Source organism: Coregonus lavaretus, assembly GCF_964263955.1.
Source record: "Coregonus lavaretus genome assembly, chromosome: 1".
Classification (NCBI taxonomy): Eukaryota; Metazoa; Chordata; class Actinopteri; order Salmoniformes; family Salmonidae; genus Coregonus; species Coregonus lavaretus.
This window is the reverse complement of record NC_139988.1, coordinates 32,916,593-32,940,808: the sequence shown is the minus strand read 5'-3', so window position 1 is coordinate 32,940,808 and position 24,216 is coordinate 32,916,593. Positions and strand designations below refer to the sequence as shown.

The 24,216-nt window shown below is 39.3% G+C and overlaps 2 protein-coding genes across 2 annotated transcripts in view; both read right to left on the bottom strand.

Moving 5' to 3' along the window:
* Positions 1–1,191, bottom strand: part of LOC311134920 (zinc finger CCHC domain-containing protein 24-like) — a 64,438-nt gene extending 63,247 nt beyond the window's left edge. The window contains exon 1 of the mRNA XM_084168686.1: positions 722–1,191. Within this exon, the coding sequence (XP_084024812.1) occupies positions 722–958 (237 nt within the window). The 5' untranslated portion in view covers positions 959–1,191. The remainder of the gene's footprint in view (positions 1–721) is intronic.
* Positions 1–24,216, bottom strand: part of LOC311134805 (sodium/calcium exchanger 1-like) — a gene marked incomplete at both ends in the record, with an annotated part of 795,938 nt that overhangs the window by 193,559 nt on the left and 578,163 nt on the right. The gene's annotated exons all lie outside the window — the stretch shown is intronic.

Below are 24,216 nucleotides of genomic sequence, written 5' to 3'. Positions count from 1 at the left end.
GACCACAGACCCAGATGCATCACGCTCCTACGTGTGGTACGCTCGAGTCTGGCGTTGCCTGCACTGAGCATTGAGTCAAAACAATTGCCTTTAAAGCCGCCTAAATCAAAGACAGACACTTCTCTCAATGTTAACTCAACATCTTAACACCCAATTGAAAGGCACAGATAACTTTGCTGGAGTGATTCTGCTTGCTTTGGCGCGTTTAAAACAGTTATAGTCAGTGCTTTACACTTCAAGAACTAGACCCGATGCTTCTGGTAAGTTCATCCCTGGTTATTGCATTAATTTAATAAATAGTCTACTTTTTTGTTTTGTTTACTGTATTGGCAGTCATCAATGACATGCCATAGTCTAGTATGAATTGTGCGCAATATAAAACCAGTTCTGCTAAAATTGTGCATGTTGAATTCTCCATGTTGCACTAAGGGCTGTTACTAAATAAACGTTATTTCTGTTTGAATATGATCGAATCAGATATTGCCGTAATAGGTCTGAAAAGTTGATGAGCACGTCTTTCTGTCCATATTCGAAATATCCATGGCGGTTATGTGCACACCCTTAAACATTTTGCAAAACAGCGTTCGACATACGATGGGATGTATGCAAATAAAAACAGATCATAGTCAATAAGCTATTTACTTAACGTGGCAATTATATAACGGTAATATACATCCATAATAGAGGAAAACATTTACAGACAGAACGTTCAGTCTCGAACCTCATTCCGCTGGAGCTGAAAAAAGTTGTTGAGATAGTTGGAGTTGAGAGACGAGCTCAAGTCCGCTGCGGGAGTCTTGCAGTAGTTCAACTCCGGGTGGGACGAGTTGGGTTCGGGTCTAAAGGCGTCAAAGGCGCTGGTTTGGTGGGTGTCTTGCAAAGAGAGATAGACCCAATTCAGTAGCTGCGCAGGCTGGTACACGGAGGCACTGGTGTCTATGGCAGACATCAAGTTCATCTTTCAAATGGGTACACTAGCCACCGCCGCTGTATTTCTGGATTGCTCTCAACTTTCGGGAATCTTGCTCACTCTCGCTCTTTCTCTCTTTCTAAACTTCAACGGATTCGCCGCTTTCTTTTCCCTACCCAGCCGTGGCAATCTTTCCTTATTCCTCTTCCCGTAAGGACCCTATATCATGCTGGGAGCCTAGTCCCAGTTTTTAAGGTTACGCAAAAGTCATTGCTCTAACATCTCAGTATGAAAAGTTTTCAGCCACTACTCGCAGCCCGTTATCTCCCTTTATTTGCAGTGGGGCAGCCACCCGTAGTCTCATTGGATATGCAACGCACACTGGGGTGCGTCATGACGCACGCAAGCGAATGAGGGTTTTAATTCACTACATACAAAACCGTTTTCTCTCTCGGTCTCTACCTTGTTAACTTGATGCCTTTTGAATCTCTGTAGGGTTCACTGTTGACTTTTTATATTGTGAAATAAAATATTTTGTATCAAAATAATAAAGTTAGGTGTTTAATTTATGTGACCACGTATTTACCTTTTCTTTCAGATGCTTTGTTACCTGGTTCGTCATTGGATCTTTAACCAGGAATTTCATTGGTTTATATTGATTAATATTAATTGACGCAAATAAGTCGCTGGGATTTTTTACGTGGCCTAGGCCTATTAGCTTAGATATTTTCTAGCTTCAAAATGTCTTAGCACTATATCTGCTGCTTCTTTGGTGATAAATGACACTGTATTGCATGGACAAAGGCAGCATTGTGCTACCCTTTTCATAGGCTTTCCACTCTGTTGACCATTCATTATTAATTGTAGACTTTCTGAAATCGTCCTGGGCCAGGCAGCCTGCAATTGGTTTGAAGACCGGACACAATGTGTTGCTTCCTATGGTGTTAAGACAGGTTTCCTTGATATTACTAAAGGTGTCCCCCAAAGGGTCGATTTTGGGACCTGCTCTTTTTACTATCTATATAAACAATATTGGTTTGTCTGTTAGAAATTGTAACCCCCACTTGTATTGCAACCGCAACTTGACATAGATACTGTTGTGTATTCTGTTTCCCCTTCTGTTGACAAGGCTCTTTCAGAATTACAATGTGCCTTTTTTGCTTTGCAGATAGCTTTTGTTTAACTGAAATTGGTACTTAATGCAGGTAAAACTAATTATATTTTATTTTCCAAAAAGTTAAAAAATGTATCTGATGATTTATATATATGTAGAATTGGATGGTGCCCACATTAATCGTGTCACCGCTTATAAATATCTGGGTATCTAGATTGACGAAAAGCTATACCTATTTCAAAAAGCATATTGATGAGTTAGTTAAGAAGTTACTAATTGAAATGGGCTTCCTTTATAGAAATAGTGCATGCCTTTCGTTAAATAGCAGAAAACAAATAATTCCGTAGACATTACCGGTTATAGTTTACGGTGAAATCATCTGAATGCGGCTGCCGCTGTATTGAAACCATTGGACGCAGTTTATCATAGCGCACTGCACTTTATTATGGGCGACAGGTTCAGTACACATCACTTCTTTCTGTATCAGAAAGAAGGTTGGCTCTCTTTGAAGTCTCGTAGATCGATGCATTGCACTTTTTTCCGTTTATAAAGCCCTCTTGCACAAACTTCCACCATACCTTACTTCATTGTCAACCTACAGATGTACGAGCTACCAGACCCTGTCTCAGAGATGGCTAACTCTGGAGATCCCTTCGTTCGCCACTGAGTTAGGTAGATCTGCGTTTTTTTTTCTTGCTCCTTACTTGTGGAATGATCTTCAGAACTCTCTAAAGTTGAACGGTTTGGTGCCGCTAGGGCAGTTAGACCGCTGGTTGATAACTTTTTTTTCTTTTTTTTTTCTGAGGAATGTGTTTGTTTTCATGATCGTGTTTTGTAAGTTACTTTTCTTAAATTGCTTTTAAATATTGTGTTTTTATTGCATTGGAATTGTAAATATTGTGAATTTGTTTGATTGTGTGCAATGGGTATGTGATGTAAGTGAGGCCTTTTTTAATAAGAACTGTCTACCAACTATGGATATACAGCATCTTCCGACGTGGAACACGTGGTGCTAAACAGTCATTTCAGTGTGAATTATCAGAACGTCTTCTGAATTATCAGAACGTGTTCCCTATGGAATGCGATTAGACATCGTCTTATTAATTAATGAAATATTTAATAAGAGGTCTAAATTTGGGCAACATTCACCCCTATAACCATATAAATTACCTCTCCCATTTACAGTGAGGGAAAAAAGTATTTGATCCCCTGCTGATTTTGGTCAAATACCTATTTCCCTCATTAAAATGCAAATCATTTATAACATTTTTGACATGCGTTTTTCTGGATTTTGTTGTTGTTATTCTGTCTCTCACTGTTCAAATAAACCTACCATTAAAATTATAGACTGATATTTTCTTTGTCAGTGGGCAAACGTACAAAATCAGCAGGGGATCAAATACATTTTTCCCTCACTGTACATGCCTGGATTACCTGTGAGGTCAAAAATAAAATGAGATTATTTAGAAACCGGCACCAAACTGTGACAGATAAATATTGGGCTGTAATTAAAAGCTGATGTTTGGTGCTGTGTCACTCTAATCACACTCACCCTAATTAGGTCGAATCCAAGGGAAATGGGATAAACCAATGGTTGTGTTTATTCAGCAATAGACAGAGGTGAGATTCCCAGTCTTCTGACAACAACTTGCTCTCTCTCTATCCCCCCATGCTTGTGTTCCTGCCTTGGAACCATAAGCTTGGAGCCCTCCAGTGGAGTGTTCTGAGCTAGAGAGTTCCACCCCAAGCAGTTCTATACACAATAGTGTTCTGAACCGGTATTCCACACCATACCCACTGGGCACACACTGGTTGAATCAACATTGTTTCCACATAATTTAAATTAAATTACATTGAACCAAAGTGGAATAGACTTTGAATTGATATCTGTGCCCAGTGGGTAGGCTTACAGCTTTGTGTAGCTTGATTGTTGTTGCTTTTTTCTGGCTGTCAATTACCCTGGTTTACTGTTCATCTAAGGCATAAGAGGCTAGAGTGAATATCTGTGTTAAAAAATCTAGTATAATTTGAAGAAATTATCTGCCTACTGATAGGCCTACTGTATAATAATAAATGATGATGAAGATAAGTGATGACACAATATAACCTGAGCACATTTGATCAAATCAATTGTGAATAATTAATAGCCAAAATAGTTAAAGAAAAATGAATCAATCCACACTGCTCTAATGACAAAGAGCTTGCCTTGTGTTAAGGTCTATCTCACATATCTTCAGTGTTTTATTGTATAATATCGATAAATTAGAAGATACATTTGGATGGATGGATCACAGAATAATCGTAATCTTTCTTAAGGATATTCTCCGGAAATACAATTACTGTCTTACCTTTTCTGGAAGCTGTGCTGCACCATTTTCCCTAAATTTTCCCCCATGTGGGCCAGCACCCTAGCAATTCGAGTTCAACCAATGAGCTTCAGCACCTCGCAATTTGAGTGACAGCTAGCAAGGGGCACATCATGCACACACAGCAGAGCAAGAGACAGAGAGCAATGACGTGGTGCACATAACTGCACATAGGTGACGTAGTACGCAATTTTCGGGGACCACTTTTGGCTCGTGAGTGCTACTTTGAGAACTACTGGCTAAAAAGTACACAAAAGTACCGGAGAATCTCTTTAATTAATCTGTATGTTGATTAAAGATGGGAAATAAACCAATCATGGATTCAGAGAGTATGTTTAGATGCAATCACACGATACAAACCATCATGCTCAAACTGTAAATTGATTAATCCATTAAATAAATGTCTTACTTTTTTTTTTTTTTTGCCTATGTGACTCCTGCCATTTTGCATGTGAGCTCCTGCCATTTCTCCCCACACAAAGGGACTGATTTATTGCTAAACCTTAGGCCTACTACGCCTATGCTATCGCTCAAACATTACCCACTGGGCACACCACATCATTTCAATGTGGATAATTGGGTAATATTTGGTAGAGATGTTGATCAATGAGATTTTATTTTGAATTTATTAGGATCTCTTTTAGTCTTCATTTGGACTAATCTTCCAAGAGTCCTTAAACTTTACGACCTATATTCACTCACTCAAAAAGACAGCCAAATGTTACTTGAATTACCAATGTGTTATCACTATGCTTTAAACCATCTACAGGCACAACCAAATTCCAATGAAAAAACAATGTCTGATTTTTGGTTTAGTTGTCACCCAAATGTCTATCTCTGTGCTTTCAACCATTTAAAAGCACATCAAAGTTCAAATGGGAATACAATGTCAGATATTTTGTTTATTTATACAACAGATTAAATTAATGTGTTACTTATCACTGTCCTTCATCTCATAGTAGAACCAAATTACCTGGATTGCAGTTGAGATTACATTAAAGTACATGATGTACTTTAGTCCCCTGTAGCTCAGTTGGTAGAGCATGGCGCTTGCAACGCCAGGGTTGTGGGTTCATTTCCCACGGGGGGCCAGTATGCAAATGTATGCACTCACTAACTGTAAGTCGCTCTGGATAAGAGCGTCTGCTAAATGACTAAAATGTAAATGATACAAGTGTTCAATGACGTTTGAGATGCAGCACAGATTATTACAGCAATTGTGAAGATCTCCACAGACCTGCAACGACATATGCATTGTGATGAGTGTGATAGAAGGAGTCAGGCGCAGGAGGGTAATCACTGAATGCAGAGTTTATTCCGTCGTACACAAATAGCGCTGGATAGCGACAAACGAAACAGGCACAGGGGAAAATCTACCCAGGCAATACAAGGTAACGGTAGTTCCAACAAAAACAGGCACAGGGGAAATATCTACCCAGACAATAACAAGGTACGAGTAGCTCCACCGAGCTACACTACTCTCACGAATAAACAATCACCCACAAGGACAAGGGGGGCAGAGGGAACACTTATACACGGACTAATGAGGATATAAGAACCAGGTGTGTGTAATTAACAAGACAAGACAAATGGAATGGTGATATATGGAGCGGCAGTGGGTAGTAAGCCGGTGACGACGAACGCCGAAGCCTGCCCGGACAAGGAGAGGAGGCAGCCTCGGCGGAATTGTGATATGCATGCTATCTTGAACATGCCTTTTGGACCACATAACCTTTATGAAAAAAAGTATATATTTTTTATTTATTTATTTGTATTCTCTCAGAAAAAAGACTTTTGACTTTCAGAAAAACATATTGGTCAAGTTCAGGCATTTATTTCCACCCTGTTAGGGACATACACATAACTATCTGAAAGTGTTAACAATGCATTTATATATGTAGATTTAGATTTTCTAAGACATCAAATGTTATCAAAATGTTATTTTCTTCAAATTATTATTGAGCAAAACGTGTGTTATTTTTGGAACCAGCGCTTCATTTGCACCACATTTTTCCTAATCAGAGTGAATAACAACAGAATTTGGTCAACATTTTTGCATATGTAGTTGACCCCTTCTATCGCTACAAGTTACCACAAAGGTATACATAACATTTGATGGTATTGTTCAATTATGATTTTAAAACACTGACCTAACAGGGTGGAATGAAGCATAACAGGATGGAAAGCAATAAGAGGGTGGAACAAATACCAATAATGAACAAAATATTTAAACAATTAAAGATCATTTATGAACTAATTAGATTCACTTTCTATTTATAAAATGTTCTATTTACTTTTTTGTCTTTTTAAAAACATTGTCATCCTAAGTTGTAAAACAACAAAAACAGATGATTAAAACGTGAGTACTGCATTAGAACAACATAGCTAGATGTAAAACAATTGGATTGTATTTGAAAATCACTGTTAGTTCAAGCTTAATAACACTAATCAGGCATTTTATGATTAACATCCCTACTCATTTGGCTCCTAACAATTCTGGACTCACGGTTCAAGCTTAATAAAATGGTTATTCAAAAAGTTAACAGCTTTTATAAAATATGTCATAATGTTACATGAACCCCCCCTTCTTCCTCCTCACCTCCTCGCCTCTCCTCCACTTCACTCCCTTCCAAAACCCTTCCCACTCAACCCCTCTCTCGCCTTTTATCCACTCCACTCCACTCCATCCCCCCTCCACATACTGCAAGTCCCTTTTCTCCAGTTGTAGCTCAATGGTTTCCAAAGTGGTCTTTTATGTACCTTTTATGTAACTCCAAGCTCTGGGATCAGGCATACTACCTGGTGGTCAGCAGGTACCACGTCGCGTGGGCTTGGCCAGAATAATTTGTTTATTCCATTACGGTGCATGCACTTGAGCTAGATGTTATCCTCCTCCACATCTGTTAGGATTCCTGGGTATGTCTCATTGTCGTAGGATGCCACACACCACTAAACAATACGCTGAAAGTGAATGGCCTCTGGTCACCATGGGGTTTCAATGGTGCACACAGATCTTGGAGCCTCAGCAGCTTCTAGAGTTGATCTTAGAGCCTCAGCAGCTTCTAGAGTTGTCCTTGAAGCCTCAGCAGCTTCTAGAGTTGCTTCTTTTAACTCAAAGCAGGGACAGGCCATGACCTCCTCATTTCTTTGGCAGAGACACGTTATGTCTCTGTACTTGATGTGACCTGGCAACACACTTATCACTTGATGCATCTTCATTGTGCCTTTCACTGCAGTTTTTGGATGATAAAAGCCCACGGCTGTAAAGGCTGTTAGCCATGAATTGGAGATTCTCGTGGGTTTTACATTGGCACGTCTCACGGTCAGCTTCCGTTGGTGCCACAACCCAAAATGGCCTAAAGGTGCAGAAGAAATAGTAGGAGATAGAGTCCTGACTTTCTGACAGGATCTTCCTGTGTAGATTCATCATTGTCTGTCAGCAACCTTTTTCGCATCTTCTGTTTGTTTTGCGTGACAGTTTGTTTCCTCCCTGTAGTCATGCGACTCACATCATCCCTTCTTGGATTCAGCAGTTGCCCAGTTTCTCTTCGTCCACCCTGTTAGGTGCATATGCGTAACAGGGTGGAACCTAATAGGGTGGAAATTCGGAGGCTAAGTTATCCATACCACTGTGAGTCATCAAGATATACAGTGGGAAAAAAAAGTATTTAGTCAGCCACCAATTGTGCAAGTTCTCCCACTTAAAAAGATGAGAGAGGCCTGTAATTTTCATCATAGGTACACGTCAACTATGACAGACAAAATGAGGAAAAAAAATCCAGAAAATCACATTGTAGGATTTTTTATGAATTTATTTGCAAATTATGGTGGAAAATAAGTATTTGGTCACCTACAAACAAGCAAGATTTCTGGCTCTCACAGACCTGTAACTTCTTCTTTAAGAGGCTCCTCTGTCCTCCACTCGTTACCTGTATTAATGGCACCTGTTTGAACATGTTATCAGTATAAAAGACACCTGTCCACAACCTCAAACAGTCACACTCCAAACTCCACTATGGCCAAGTCAAAGAGCTGTCAAAGGACACCAGAAACAAAATTGTAGACCTGCACCAGGCTGGGAAGACTGAATCTGCAATAGGTAAGCAGCTTGGTTTGAAGAAATCAACTATGGGAGCAATTATTAGGAAATGGAAGACATACAAGACCACTGATAATGTCCCTCGATCTGGGGCTCCACGCAAGATCTCACCCCGTGGGGTCAAAATGATCACAAGAATGGTGAGCAAAAATCCCAAAACCACACGGGGGGACCTAGTGAATGACCTGCAGAGAGCTGGGACCAAAGTAACAAAGCCTACCATCAGTAACACACTACGCCGCCAGGGACTCAAATCCTGCAGTGCCAGACGTGTCCCCCTGCTTAAGCCAGTACATGTCCAGGCCCGTCTGAAGTTTGCTAGAGTGCATTTGGATGATCCAGAAGAGGATTGGGAGAATGTCATATGGTCAGATGAAACCAAAATAGAACTTTTTGGTAAAAACTCAACTCGTCGTGTTTGGAGGACAAAGAATGCTGAGTTGCATCCAAAGAACACCATACCTACTGTGAAGCATGGGGGTGGAAACATCATGCTTTGGGGCTGTTTTTCTGCAAAGGGACCAGGACGACTGATCCGTGTAAAGGAAAGAATGAATGGGGCCATGTATCGTGAGATTTTTAGTGAAAACCTCCTTCCATCAGCAAGGGCATTGAAGATGAAACGTGGCTGGGTCAATCAGTATGACAATGATCCCAAACACACCGCCCGGGCAACGAAGGAGTGGCTTCGTAAGAAGCATTTCAAGGTCCTGGAGTGGCCTAGCCAGTCTCCAGATCTCAACTCCATAGAAAATATTTGGAGGGAGTTGAAAGTCCATGTTGCCCAGCGACAGCCCCAAAACCTCACTGCTCTAGAGGAGATCTGCATGGAGGAATGGGCCAAAATACCAGCAACAGTGTGTGAAAACCTTGTGAAGACTTACAGAAAACGTTTGACCTGTGTCATTGCCAACAAAGGGTATATAACAAAGTATTGACAAACTTTTGTCATTGACCAAATACTTATTTTCCACCATAATTTGCAAATAAATTAATTAAAAATCCTACAATGTGATTTTCTGGATTTTTTTTTCTCATTTTGTCTGTCATAGTTGACGTGTACCTATGATGAAAATTACAGGCCTCTCTCATCTTTTTAAGTGGGAGAACTTGCACAATTGGTGGCTGACTAAATACTTTCTTTCCCCACTGTAGCTAGCATAATGATGAACATGATGAACATAATGGTGAACTTTTTGGTCAAACATATTGTGAAATTCAAAATTGTTATATTATGTTCATTTAATGTAGCCTAACAGGGTGGACATTTAAGAGTGAGACATACTAACTAACATCATGAAACATTAACATATAGATAAAACCGAGGGTTGATCCTTACTTAGCTTTGCACTGTTGTTTTCCCAGCAAAAAAAGGATTGACACTTCCTGAATGTGATGCCATTCTTCTTCTTCTTCTTCTTCTTCTTCTTCTTCTTCTTCTTCTTCTTCTTCTTCTTCTTCTTCTTCTTCTTCTTCTTCTTCTTCTTCTTCTTCTTCTTCTTCTTCTTCTTCTTCTTTTTCTTCTTCTTCTTCAACGCCAGGGTTGTGGGTTCGATTCCCACGGGGGGCCAGTATGAAAAATAAAAAAATAATGTATGCACTCACTAACTGTCACTAAGTCGCTCTGGATAAGAGCGTCTGTACTGGAGTGTGGGCCAGAGACAGGGAGAAACTAAATCCTACCTGCCAGCCCCTACAGGAAATTAGTTTAAAGAGTATATTCTACTCAATATACTCTTTAAACTAATTTCCTGTCTCCCCTTCTCCCTCATACTAGATTTCATCCTCTCTCTTTCCCTCTGATACTGCTCACTGTAGCAACACTGTAGCAATACTCTCTGTTTCCTGACAATAATCACACTTTCCTGTTGGATGCTTTCCTATCACATTTAATGTCTTATTCAACTAGCTGTGTCCCACCCTTAATCTTGTAAAAATAGCCTCCTCTCTTCTGTCCCTTCTTGCCGTCCTCCCCCTTTCCTCTGTACTTGAAATAAATGCCTTCCCTTATTATCTCTATCCCACTGCTCCTGCCATCTCTGCACCATCACTGTATATATCAGTCTTTTTGCCTCTGCCTTGCTCATCGAAACTTCAACATCAACATCCCCACTACTAAGTGCTTGTTTAGCCAGTTCATCTACTGCCTCGTTCCCCTCCACCCCCACATGGTCTGGGACCCACGTAAATCTTATCTGTATACCCATCTGTTTAATCCTGCCATGGGTTTGTAGCACCTCATAAAGCAGGTCTTGTCATGTCATTGTGGGAAGGGACTGTTTTTTAAAGGGGTATTACTACAAACTGACAGGGTGGAAAGTGAAATCAGGGACACACAGAAACTCTTAAATACAGTAACAATAAATACAATAATCATGAAGAAAAAGTATTGATGACATATATTTTAAGTAGGACTATAAAATAATGAATACATCTTTTGAATATGTTTTTATTTAATGGCTTATACAGTGAGGGAAACAGTATTTGATCCCCTGCTGATTTTGTACGTTTGCCCACTGACAAAGACATGATCAGTCTATAATTTTAATGGTAGGTTTATTTGAACAGTGAGAGACAGAATAACAACAAAAAAATCTAGAAAAACGCATGTTTAAAATGTTATAAATTGATTTGCATTTTAATGAGGGAAATAAGTATTTGTTTTTTGGATTTTTTTGTTGTTATTCTGTCTCTCACTGTTCAAATAAACCTACCATTAAAATTATAGACTGATCATTTCTTTGTCAGTGGGCAAACGTACAAAATCAGCAGGGGATCAAATACTTTTTTCCCTCACTGTATTTCTCGTAGAAGTCGATAATAGCACCCGGGGACATGGTGTTGCGATATTAAAAACAAAATGCATACAATTCCCTTTGAGATCCATATCTTTGTGTTTTTATGGTAAAGGACACCTAACTTTATATTGTAAGCCCTTTGAATCCACATTTTACACTAAATAAAAGGTGTTATTTCCTGGGGACAGAAAAGGCACCGCATAACAGCAATGACCCTTATACAGTAGTTACAGTAACCTCAAATGAGGCCATGGATGTGTTACTCATTTTAAGGTTGGATGTTACATTAGTTTGTAAGATAGCCTTAACTTTAGGCTATTTACTGTATTACGAAAGTGATAGTGAATTGTGTTTGGTTGTCAACGCAAACAAATATCAACATTTGAAGGAGATGTACCTTCTGCTTGGATAGTTCCATCTGTGCCACTGTCTGGCTTTAATTCCAGTTTGTCTGCAAATGAATAATTGAAATGTTCGATTCACGTATCCATCTCAATCAAAAATCAAAGTAGAACTAAATCAAATTAAATGAAACTACACGGGACCTCCATGCATTGAAACATGTGGCTTTCTCGTGGCTTTCCTTTGCAAAATAAATATAAATTAACAGACTTATTTTCATATACGTGTCAACATATAACACCATATTAAGGTGTGGGACGTTCACTGTATTACAAGGAACAATTAGAAGGTCAATTTCGCTCCAGCAGCTAGCATAATCTGTCCATTCACAATTCACCTGTGGGAACATGGCTGCTCTCAACACCAGACAACAAAAAGAGTTGGCTGCTACTATTCGAGAGATTGTTTGTGAGGAAATTGCACTGCTCACTTCTAAAGTGGATACCTACTCAACTAAAGTGGAAAGTTTGGAGACAGCGGCCAATGTGATAGAGGGGTGATTGCGCACAGCACATGTCCCGTCCACAACAGATCCCGGTGTATGATTGTACAATCCACAGTTTTGAGGTCAAACAGCAAATTGTTCACCTTGCAGCAGAATCGAGGGCTCTGACCTATTATCGTATCTGAAGATTATGCCTTTGTTAAATGTTTTTCATGACGAAATGGAATGTTGGTTATGTTAGTATCAAAAGACAATGGTTAGTATAATGTAACATATAATAGACAGGAAGTGTATTGTAAACTGGCCAGAAGAGGGAGCCCATCTTGTTGCATTGGTTATAAATAGGGGTACACGAAGAAGATAGGACAGAGCAGACATTAGAATTGGAGGACACTGCTCTCCGGACCACGCGTGTCTGTAAACTCATGCTGAAGCTTGTGGTCTGAATAAACCTTATGATCAATGTTCAGTATGAGCAGACTCCTTTTGTTGACAGCAATAATGACCACCATTCATCATATACGACAGAATGGCGAGCTTGCCAGGAGGGATGATGCAATCCTTCTTTGCTGCATTTGGAGTCATCAAGCTAACTCAAGCTGACTTTGGTCTGGAGTCATGACCCGACTAGACACAGCTAAGTTGTTGGTTTTGTTACTGCTTATGTACACTGGAGGAATGTACCCTTACGACCGTGTTTCGGGTGGCGTTATGGCTGTTAACTGGGAGTCTGAACGAAAATAGTCTAAATTTGGTTGATGTGTAAACGCTGTTTACAACAATGGATTGTACAAATGGATTTGTAGAGAATATATGTTGGGAGATGTCTGCATAATTAGGGCACCGGGGGATCTGGAAAAGCCCTCGAATCGAGGCGATTCTTTAGGAATGGGCCATAAAATCCTTGCAATGCGTTATGTGGTGTAGGGTTAATTCTGGGGATTATTAAGCTGGACGAATTATATGTATGTTATATACTCATCGTATGGTTGACGAACTATAATGCTTGGGGTAACCTCTCTATGATTATCCAGAACTTACGGCAACACAAAGTTAGAAGGAGATATTATTGATAATCATGGACAATGATTGGGCCGCGGTGCGGGATGTTCATTTGTGTTGTAGGCCGCAGTTAGCTGGAGGCTAGGGCTAAGGCTGGATTGGTTCAGGTCACGTGGTACTTCAGGCTAAGGCTAACGGCTAATGCTACATGCTAATTGTGTTTTGTGCCACGGTGTACCTTAGGCTAAGCTAAATGCTAAGGTTGAAGGCTAATTGTGTTGCGTGCTACATGCTAACGGATATCCTTAGAGATTCCATTGCGATGGATTAAAGTCTCTTAAACTTGTCACTGTCTGTAAGTCAGGTTGTATGTTTTGTGAGCGCTGTTAAATGTTGTTTGACTATAAGGGGGAAATGGGAAGTTACAGCTGGCTGTTATTCTTTCTGTTTGGGGAGAGAGAGTAGAGAATCATTCTTTTACGGGGAAAAGGTGTTTTTGAATGGATGTGCGCATGCGTTTAATTTTGCGACACTACACTACAGAAAGGGGAGTTTATGGCACGAGATTAGGGAACGTTTTGTTTTATGGCACTAGACGGCACCACGATGGGATGCTGAAACTCAAGCATGAGGTTAAAATGATATTTGCGCATGCGTGGGATTCTGCAAAACAACACATTGGTTAAACTGCAGGGGGAGACAGAGGAACACAGACGACGGAACAAATAGGCACAAGGAGAGTTTAACACGAATCTTATAAGTTTAAACTGCGGTGCGTTAAGATGAAACTTGTTTTGGTACCTATTGAATTTATAAATTAAATATATGGTAACGGATTATAATAGAGGGAATTAAATAATTAAATAACGGATTAAAATAATGTTTTTGAGCGATCTATAATTAGTCCTGAGTTAAAGTCTTAGAGCGAATGTAGAACGAACGAATATTGAATGGTTGGAAATACTCAGTGATGGCATTAACTACTAAACGCTGTTCTTGTGTCTTTGTCCCTTGTCATGAGAGACAGGAGAGAGGGGGAGCGAGGAGATACAGGAAGTGATCACGTCACGTGGCAGAGGATCAAGTCAAAAAGGTTTTGGTACTGGTTATGGTTACAGAATCTTTCCCTAACAAGATATGTGATGTTATGACGATTTTACATAGACTTGGCAAATACTATTTCATTAAAAATTGCATTTTGGAAGCTCTGTATCACTGGGGTTTGATTACAGATGTGTTGGGAATCAAGGATGGATTGAGGATTGTTCTGTAAATTTAAGATAATTAGAGCTAATAGAGCAAGGGGTTATGGGAATTGGAGTATTGAAGGGTTGTAAGGTTAGAGGCTTTGTTTATGGGTATTTTAGTCTGAAGATGACTAACTTGCATTTACTTGCAGTTGATGGGTTGTGGTAAGATAGCTAACACTAATTGATATTGGTGACATAGGAATAGGAATTGGTTTTAATTATTCATGATTTTTAATTGATTTATTTGAATTTATTTGGAGTTGTTAGGTTATATTAATAATTTAAGGGGGTAAGCTTTAGGTTATACAGTCTAGAATAACATAGTTCACAATAAAGGAATAGAAAGGCTTGTTACAATGGGGAAAAAGATATCAGGACTATGAAAGTCATTACACGGGTTGAAATAGTGGTAATCCTTTAATTAAAGTGTGGCTAGGTTATCCGGCAAGTGAAACAAAAGTTGCCCTTCATTCTCAAACAGAAATTGATAAAATATGTCAGCGATAAGATAGGTTTAAAAAGTAGAGCTTAGGGAGGTTTATTCTCAGCTTACAGTCATCATCCAGGAGTGATTATTGCATCAGAAATATAGACAAATAATAGATAGGGTACCCGCAGAAACAACGATGAAGATGAATCCGGAAGAAAATGAGATGTCTGGAACGTGAAGGAGAAGAGGATGATGTTGATGAGAGGTCATGGGTGGAGGTGACTCTGTGATCAGAGGGAAGTGGCAAGAGAGGAAAGAAGAAATGGAGAAGTGGAAGAAGTAACACGACTGGATGAAGACCTCAAGAATTGAAGGAGAAGAATAATATAGTGAGGCCAAAGGAAAGGCCACTGGTAAGAAGATGATATTTCAAGGACAGAACTTAGAAGATAACCTTTTGAAGAATACTGATAGGTCCACAACGAGAAGAACCGGACGAAGAAAACTCTATCAAATACAACGTATAACTGGTGGTGGAGAAGAAGAAAAGAAGTGTTGGTTATGAAGAATCAGAGTGAATCAAATCAACAATCACTGTTACAGCTTTAACTGAACAATATCAAAGGCAATTGTACCAGCCAAGGGGGGACCAGATGTTCCATATCGACCGCCAGTTTCTGGACAGACACAGAATTGGAGAGGGAGAAGAACAAAGAAGAAGGAGGAATATTTCAGCTACACTTTCAGCAACTTTCAGAAGACTGGTATAATTATGGACAGATTGGGTACTTTACCTGTTCATGCAACAAGTTAGGAGGAAGAACAGAGAACCTTTTTAAGGAAGATACAGGGGCAATTCGAGATCACCTGTTAGTGTCTAGAAGAGATGAAGGGGGGTGCATTGCTGAGAGCATCGATTAGAGAAGAAGAGGAAATAGTTAACCGTTGAAACAACTGACAATTAGAAGGGATAGTGAATAGGGGAAAAACTTATTTGGGTTTAGGCCTAAAGAGGTTAAACATCTCACTAATTGATAACGAATTAGGATAGGGATTTGAGGTAGTAAAACGGTTAATTACTCTTAAAGTACTAATATTAGAAGATACTGTTATTGTAGTGTTGGGAAGAGAATTGAATTGTACAATAAGATGTCCACTAGACGACTGTCAGACAGTCTGTCTGAAAAGTTAAAAGGGGTGACTGTTTATTCTGGGTTACATTCTTACACTAAGAGATTTCAGGCTAGGCTAAAAGGTGTTTAGTCGTTTGCCAAGTCTGTGTGTAATGAGTCAGAAGCAGGTGGGGAACTTTCCCAATCACATAGTCTAAACATTTGGTGGTAGGGGATTTTGTGAAAATCAGGGGAAAAGGTTTTAAATGTTATGAGAGAAAAGAGTAGATTAAAATAAGTTAGGAGTAGATTAGGGTTGAAGGAACTCTGAGACAGTAAGCTAAGGTTTAACGTTAGTAGTAAGAGAGAGAGAGAACAGTAATGAATGACACTTTAGAATAGGAAGATCAAGGTAATTGTGGGTACCTTTTGTTATAATCAGAAGGTTTAAAGTTTAGAGGTAGAACTGAAAGGGGGAAAAAGTGACACTAGTGGTGATGGATGGAAGTACAAGTAAAGAGTTCAGAGCTTTGGGAAAACTAGGAGTAAATAAGGACATTAACACTTCAGTCTATTATAACAACAGTGAGAAGCAAGTTAACTCTTTCAACATTGATAGGTATTAAAGTCATAAATATATTGCATTTGATTATAAGGGAACCAATACAGCACCAATTTTAGGGGGAAAATACTTATTAGGGTTTAGGATGGGGACGTTTCTCCCATATGGAGAGATAATTATGGAGAATAAGTATTGTTATCAGGACCAGGAGTAAAAGGAGGTATAGTTTAGAAGAGGGTTAGGAGTGACTGTTCACTTATGTTGCGTAATATTATAGAGAAAGGTTAGGGAGAATATATGTGTACTTATCTAGTGCAAGCATTAGAAGTTGTTCCGGTTAAGAATTATGGGTTAAAGGGCTATGTAATTCGTAAAGTGATGCCTATAATGGAAGATTTGAAATCTGTTCAAGCTTCCGCAGTCACCGAGGGAGTTAAGGATAAGTTTATTACAGTAGTCACTCCAACAGTGAATAATACACATGGGATATGGGTAGCTTTTCCACTAGAAGTAATTAGGGTTGATACAGCAGCTAAATCAACTACTTTAAGGGTAACTTTGGAAGGGATTAATGATACGATGTAGGGAGTATGACATCGACAACAACTTTTCTGAAATTAAATGGGTTATGTTACGGATGGAGAGTGCTGTCAATGATAGTACGAATAGGATTAAAATAGGAGAGCAGATATTAATAGAAACAATATAGATTAATCTGAAATGGAGAATAGAGATTCATCATGGAAGCTGCAGGATGGGGTCTTTTGATTTTGATGACAGAGGGGGGGGGCATCTGATCAGTGCTGCTCGTTCCTCTGTTGTGAAAATTAGAGATAGATTAACTCATTCTGTAAGAATCAGTGAGGAATCTTGAGGGTTGATGTCTGTTGGGGATGCCAGCCCAAGACGTGTTAGACGGTCGCGCGGCCTCTATCAGGTGTGGGTCAGGGTTATGCTTTGTCATGACTGTGGTATCGGCAACAGTCATTGACAGATAAAATAATGTCGTTGTCAGAACAGTGGTTTAAGCTTAGGTTTAAGTAGTGTTCTTGGGTAAATGGTTTACCCTATGGGAATTGTTAGATGGAAAGTAAAGTCAGGTAACAGTGGATCCCTGAAGCATTTGAGGTGAAATATTGAGGGCTAAAAGTTGTTTTTGTTCTAATAAAACATATGAGGTAAAGGGTGTGTTTATGGGAAGATCAGATTGGGATGTTAGATGATAACTTTGGATAAGCATGACCTTAAGGGTAGTAATGAGAAATATGTTATTTTTTAGGTATCAGGTAGTAAGAAGAGCAGGACTTTGATGGGTAAAAGATTAGTTTTTGCTTATGACTATGGGGAATTTTAGAGATATTGGGTGGGTTTGTGATGATAAAATATATATTCTTACATTATGAATTAACAGGATTTGGTTACATGTCAACGTTGAAGCTTCCATATGAGGTTTTACCATTATAAGAGGGATAGCATTGGACACAGCTAACTCTAGGGTTAAAAGGGTGACATGGCGACATGTCATAGTCTTCAAGCCTATCATTGAAGAATAAGTCTAAGGGAGAAGGGGGGACTTCATTCATGGTATGGTGTAACCTTTGGGAAGATAATATTGATAAATATTAGTTATACTTTGAGTCCAGATAGTTCAGATAATATCACTGGGGTTATAGATGCATTATAAGGGATGTGTTTGGGAGATCTGAGAGGATGCAAGATCAATTAGGCCAGTAGGGGCAGTGATGGGTTAATGACAGCTTTGATAGCAAGGTGTAATATGTTACTGACTTTTGAGGAAGCTATGAGATTGAAATAGGTTGGAGAATGATGCCGGTGTTGACTGTTCCGGATCTGGACGAAGACGGACGAGGGGGTCTAGATGGACTACTGAATGGATAAATATCCTTTTTGATTATTTGATCATTTTATTTTTATTGTTTCAAGGAAAACATTTTTTTAGTATGATTTTAGTATGATTTATGAATCAAGGGGGGGATAGGTTAATGTGATTCATACATCATTTATAGGTCATTTTTATATTCTTAAATTGATGTTGAGGTTTAATTTGAAAATGTGGTTTTGCAAAAGATACTGTTTGGTCGTTTATTTTCTTGTCATTCCAGAAGCATTTGGGAGAACATGTGGAGATTGGAATACTCAAACAAAGACAATATGAAGGGACAATATGACTGGAGGAGATGAAACAAGGAGGGTGTGGCTGATTCCATCATCAAGAAGTCCATTGGAAGAGGACACTACAGGGAGATGAAGTGTAGTGGACTACATTCCAGTGTTGGCAATGAAATATAGACATGTGTAATACATAATTGTGTCATATTCTTAGGTATTAATTTTGGTAGAATGATGTTTGATGTTATTGAATGCAGATGAGGATCTTAGATGCTTTTGTTTATTTCGATGGGGTTTAGGGACAGAAGGTCTAGGAAGGGAGAGATTCATTGTACGATTCGATGGGTTGACCAGTCGTACAATGGATATTTATGGATAGGATTTTGTTTACATGTGTATTTAATTACATTATAGTTTCAAATGCATTTACATGGTTAATGAGGTTATCTGGAGTACCGACGGTGGTTGCCTGGGGCAGAGGGACCGTGAGAGAATTTTACTGTCTTGATTGATATGGATGGATGGCTGCTGGACAGTTTTTCGCTCTTACACTCCATAGAGATTTCTTCATATGTCATAGTAATGTATTCACACTTCATAAACAGGTATTTCATAGAAAGGTATTTACACTCTAGAGGAGAATGTGTTTGGTTTAATGTTAAATGGTTAATAGTCATAATCTTATTCTGTTTGTTTTCGAGACGTTTATTTCGTCTCGAAAGGGGGGAATATCGTATCTGAAGATTATGCCTTTGTTAAATGTTTTTCATGACGAAATGGAATGTTGGTTATGTTAGTATCAAAAGACAATGGTTAGTATAATGTAACATATAATAGACAGGAAGTGTATTGTAAACTGGCCAGAAGAGGGAGCCCATCTTGTTGCATTGGTTATAAATAGGGGTACACGAAGAAGATAGGACAGAGCAGACATTAGAATTGGAGGACACTGCTCTCCGGACCACGCGTGTCTGTAAACTCATGCTGAAGCTTGTGGTCTGAATAAACCTTATGATCAATGTTCAGTATGAGCAGACTCCTTTTGTTGACAGCAATAATGACCACCATTCATCATATACGACACTATGCTGAGAAGAAGATCAGCATCTACCCAGATCTGAGTACCGAGCTGCTGAAACATAGGTCAACCTACAACGAGGTGAGATCCCAGCTACGCAAGCTAAACCAGAGATGCAGCTTTATCCACCCTGCAAAACTCATCTTGACCTACCAGAATACAACACACACGTTTTCCACTGCCAAGGAGGCTCAAGACTTCTTCGAGAAACACACTAAGCCCAACACACAAGGGGACGAGTCGAGAGATCTAGGCTAACCCTAATTTGACTGGCTCAATATTAAGGTATCCTATCCATGCACAATCACGCAGCCTCAATTGGGTAAAAGGAACACTATTAATATTATTATTGCTGAACATTGTACTTCGTTATTATTATATTGCCTATGGTCCAGGACATTTAGACAATGATGACTCCACGCCAATGAATGAACAATGGACAATATATTGAAGTGTCATACAGACTTGGTCTGCTTCGTCGTGCGGATACAGCGCATTGCATCCCTATCAGTGGTGTAAAGTACTTAAGTAAAAATACTTTAAAGTACTACTTAAATAGTTTTTGGGGGTATTTGTACTTTACTTTACTATATATATTTGTTGCCATCTTTTACTTTTACTTCACTACATTCTTAAAGTAAATAATGTACTTTTTACTCCATACATTTTCCATGACACCCAAAATAACTTATTACATTTTGACAGGAAAATGGTCCAATTCACACACTTATCAAGAGAACATCCCTGGTCATCCCTACTGCCTCTGATCTGGCGGACTCACTAAACACAAATGCTTCATTTGTAAATTATGTCTGAGTGTTGGAGTGTGCCCCTGGCTATCCACCAATAAAGAAAAACAAGAAAATGGCTTAATATAAGGTATTTGAAATGATTTATACTTTTACTTTTAATATTTGAGTATATTTTAGCAATTCCATTTACTTTTGATACTTAAGTATATTTAAAACCAAATACGTGTAGACTTTTACTCAAGTAGTATTTTATTGGGTGACTTTCACTTTTACTTGAGTCTGACAATTGTATGACAATTGTGTACTCAAGTATGACAATTGAGTACTTTTTCCACCACTGATCCCTATATGGGCTAAATATGGCAATATACATTGGAAGCTATTCGTCTACTATTTTTATTGTACTACTGTTTAAGATGGCCAGTCCTATATGGCCTGCCACACAATTCCAGTTTTTTGTGTTTTTGTGTTTACGCTACTCATCTAGACTGCATTTCTTGCACATTAATTTTTTTTGCATTTTTTTTATTTTTTATATAGTATAGAGCACCTGAAAGCTTAAATACAAATTGAGGGTACATTTATGTCTAAGGTAATTTAAACCATATTGCTAATAATAATGAGGATAATAGATCAATAGCTATTACTCCTACAGCCATCGTATTTGACTGTTTAGGCTTGCATATCTGTTTTTCCCTTTCAGTCAGTACTCGGTATAACATACTATGGGGAGTCAACGACCAATCCTATTCACCTGAAGCAAACTGAAATCATGCCCGAGCCCGCCCATTGACTCTGTACCGGTACCCCCTGTATATAGCCTCCCTGCTGCTCTTTAATTATTCTTTATTTTAATTTTTGACTCATCTATTTCATGTTTTAAAATTAAATAAATTAAAACATTAAAAAAAGACAGGACTAAGATCAAATCCTAATACACTGGTTCTGGCAGGGCTCGCAAATGATTACGGCATGCAAACCCAGCCACGAGCTGCCCACTGACATGAGCCTACCAGATGAGCTAAATGCCTTCTATGTCTGCTTCAGACAAATGTGTGATCACGCTCTCCATAGCCGATGTGAGTAAGACCTTTAAACAGGTTAACATTCACAAGGCTGCAGTGCCAGATGGATTACCAGGACGTGTACTCAGAGCATGCGCTGACCAGCTGGCAAGTGTCTTCACCAACATTTTCAAACTCTCCCTTACCCAGTCTGTAATACCTGCATGTTTCAAGCAGACCACCATAGTCCCTGTGCCCAAGAACGCCAAGGTAACGTGTCTAAATGTATATCGCCCCATAGCACTCACATCTGTAGCCATGAAACGCTTTGAAAGGCTGGTCACGGCTCACATCAACACCATCATCCCAGACACCCTGGACCCACTCCAATTCCCATACCGCCCCAACAAATCCACAGATAACGGAATCTATATTGCACTCCCACACTGCTCGTTCCCACCTGGAAAAGAGGAACACTTCAGTGCCTTCAAAAAGTATTCACACCCCTTTACTTTTTCCACATTTTGTTGTGTTACAGCCTGAATTTAAAATGGATTAAACTTGGATTTTTTGTCACTGGCCTAAACACAATACCCCATAATGTCAAAGTGGAATTATGTTTTTTGAAATATTATGAACACTTTCTGATGGCACTGTATTGGAGAATGCTGTTCATTAACTACAGCTCAGCATTCAACACCATAGTGCCCTCCAAGCTTATCACTAAGCTCAGGACCCTAGCACTGAACACCACCTTCTGCAACTGGATCTTTGACTTCCTGACGGGCCGCCCCCAGGTGGTGAGGGTAGGCAACAACACATCCGCCATGCTGACCCTCAACACGGGGCACCTCAGGGGTGCATGCTTAGTCCCCTCTTGTACTCCCTGTTTATCCACGACTGCGTGGCCAAGCACGACTCCAATACCATCATTAAGTTTGCCTGACGACACAACGGTGGTAGGCCTGATCACTGACGACAATGAGACAGCTTATAGGGAGGAGGTCAGAGACCTGGCAGTGTGGTGCCAGAACAACAACCTCTCCCTCAACGTCCCCCGTGTATAGCCAAGTTATTGTTACTCATATTTATTATTACTTTTATTATTATGTGTTTTACTTTTATATTATTTCTCTATTGTCTGTCTCTCTGCATTGTTGGGAAAGGCCCGTAAGTAAGCATTTCACTGTTAGTCTACACCTGTTGTTTCATTTAAATAAAGATTTGCATAGGGCTTTAGTAGCTCTTTGTTTTAGAATGATAGTTTGAAACATGTTCAGTTGTTTATGTTCATAGGTTCATGTTCATAGTCGATATGAATACTCAGTCCTGATATTACATACAGACTATAAAAAGACAACATGTACAATACAGTGCCTTGCAAAAGTATTCATCCCCCTTGGCATTTTTCCTATTTTGTTGCATTACAACCTGTAATTTAAATGGATTATTATTTGGAGTTCATGTAATGGACATACACAAAATAGTCCAAATTGGTGAAGTGAAATGAAAAAAATAACTTGTTTCAAACGATTCTAAAAACAAAATCACGGAAAAGTGGTGCGTGCATATGATAAGATCTGGTGCAATCAATTACCTTCAGAAGTCACCTAATTAGTTAATTAAAGTCCACCTGTGTGCAATCTAAGTGTCACATGATCTCAGTATATATACACCTGCTCTGAAAGGCCCCAGAGTCTGCAACACCACTAAGCAAGGGGCACCACCAAGCAAGTGGCACAATGAAGACCAAGGAGCTCTCCAAACAGGTCAGGGACAAAGTTGTGGAGAAGTACAGATCAGGGTTGGGTTATAAAAAAATATCATAAAGTTCGAACATCCCACAAAGCACCATTAAATCTGTTATTAAAAAATGGAAAGAAATGGCACCACTGGTCAGAATTGAAGGAATGATGGATGCCGCTAAATAAAGGGACATTTTTGAGAGAGAGAACATAAAAATACATGTTTCATCTCTCAAAGTAAATATTGTCTTATTGAGTAATGTTTAGATTTCATTTTTTTTTAAATTACGGTGACTTTTCTGTGGTGGATATATTTAGAATTTTAGTCTTAATGTGTTTTGCGGTTGTGTCTGCATGGGCTTTTGTGCCTCCTCGTGTGTCCGGGCAGCCAGCAATAGGAAGGACAGTCATTCTCTTTGCTGTCTTGGTCCTTGACACATTTACACTCAGACACATACCCACATATGGATCCCCATCTCTCCCTGTCCCTCTCTCTCTCCCTCTACCTCCTCATCTTTTTCAGACTCTCAGGTAAGGGTATTATGTTTCTATGAAGTGATGAAGTCTCATGGTTCAGTGCACTGCTCCTTGACGTCAGAGAAATGCTGAAACTCTGAAGACAGGAGCACCAGATGGACTAGCAAAGATTATCTTTTCAATAACAATACCTCTATTAGCAATGTTTCCTATGGTGCAGATGTAATAGGATTTTTCTGCTGTGTGAGGATTGGCTTGAATCCCAGTCTTAAGTGTTTTTTTTACCAAAAACAAACTTGATCACTCAGAACCAATAGAGGCCTGCTCCTGACCTCCTTCTTTTTGTCTGTACCTCTGTGTTCAGGTACTCCAAAACTCCATGTGGACCAACATGAGGGGACTGGAGTGGAAGAAAGGAGTGTCACTGTCCATTGTTACTATGCACCGAGCTGTCTGTTTGAACTACTGGCACACAGCTCAGACACCCATGCCTACCATCATGCCACCAGAGGTCTCTTCACAGTCCCCAAGTCCAGAACA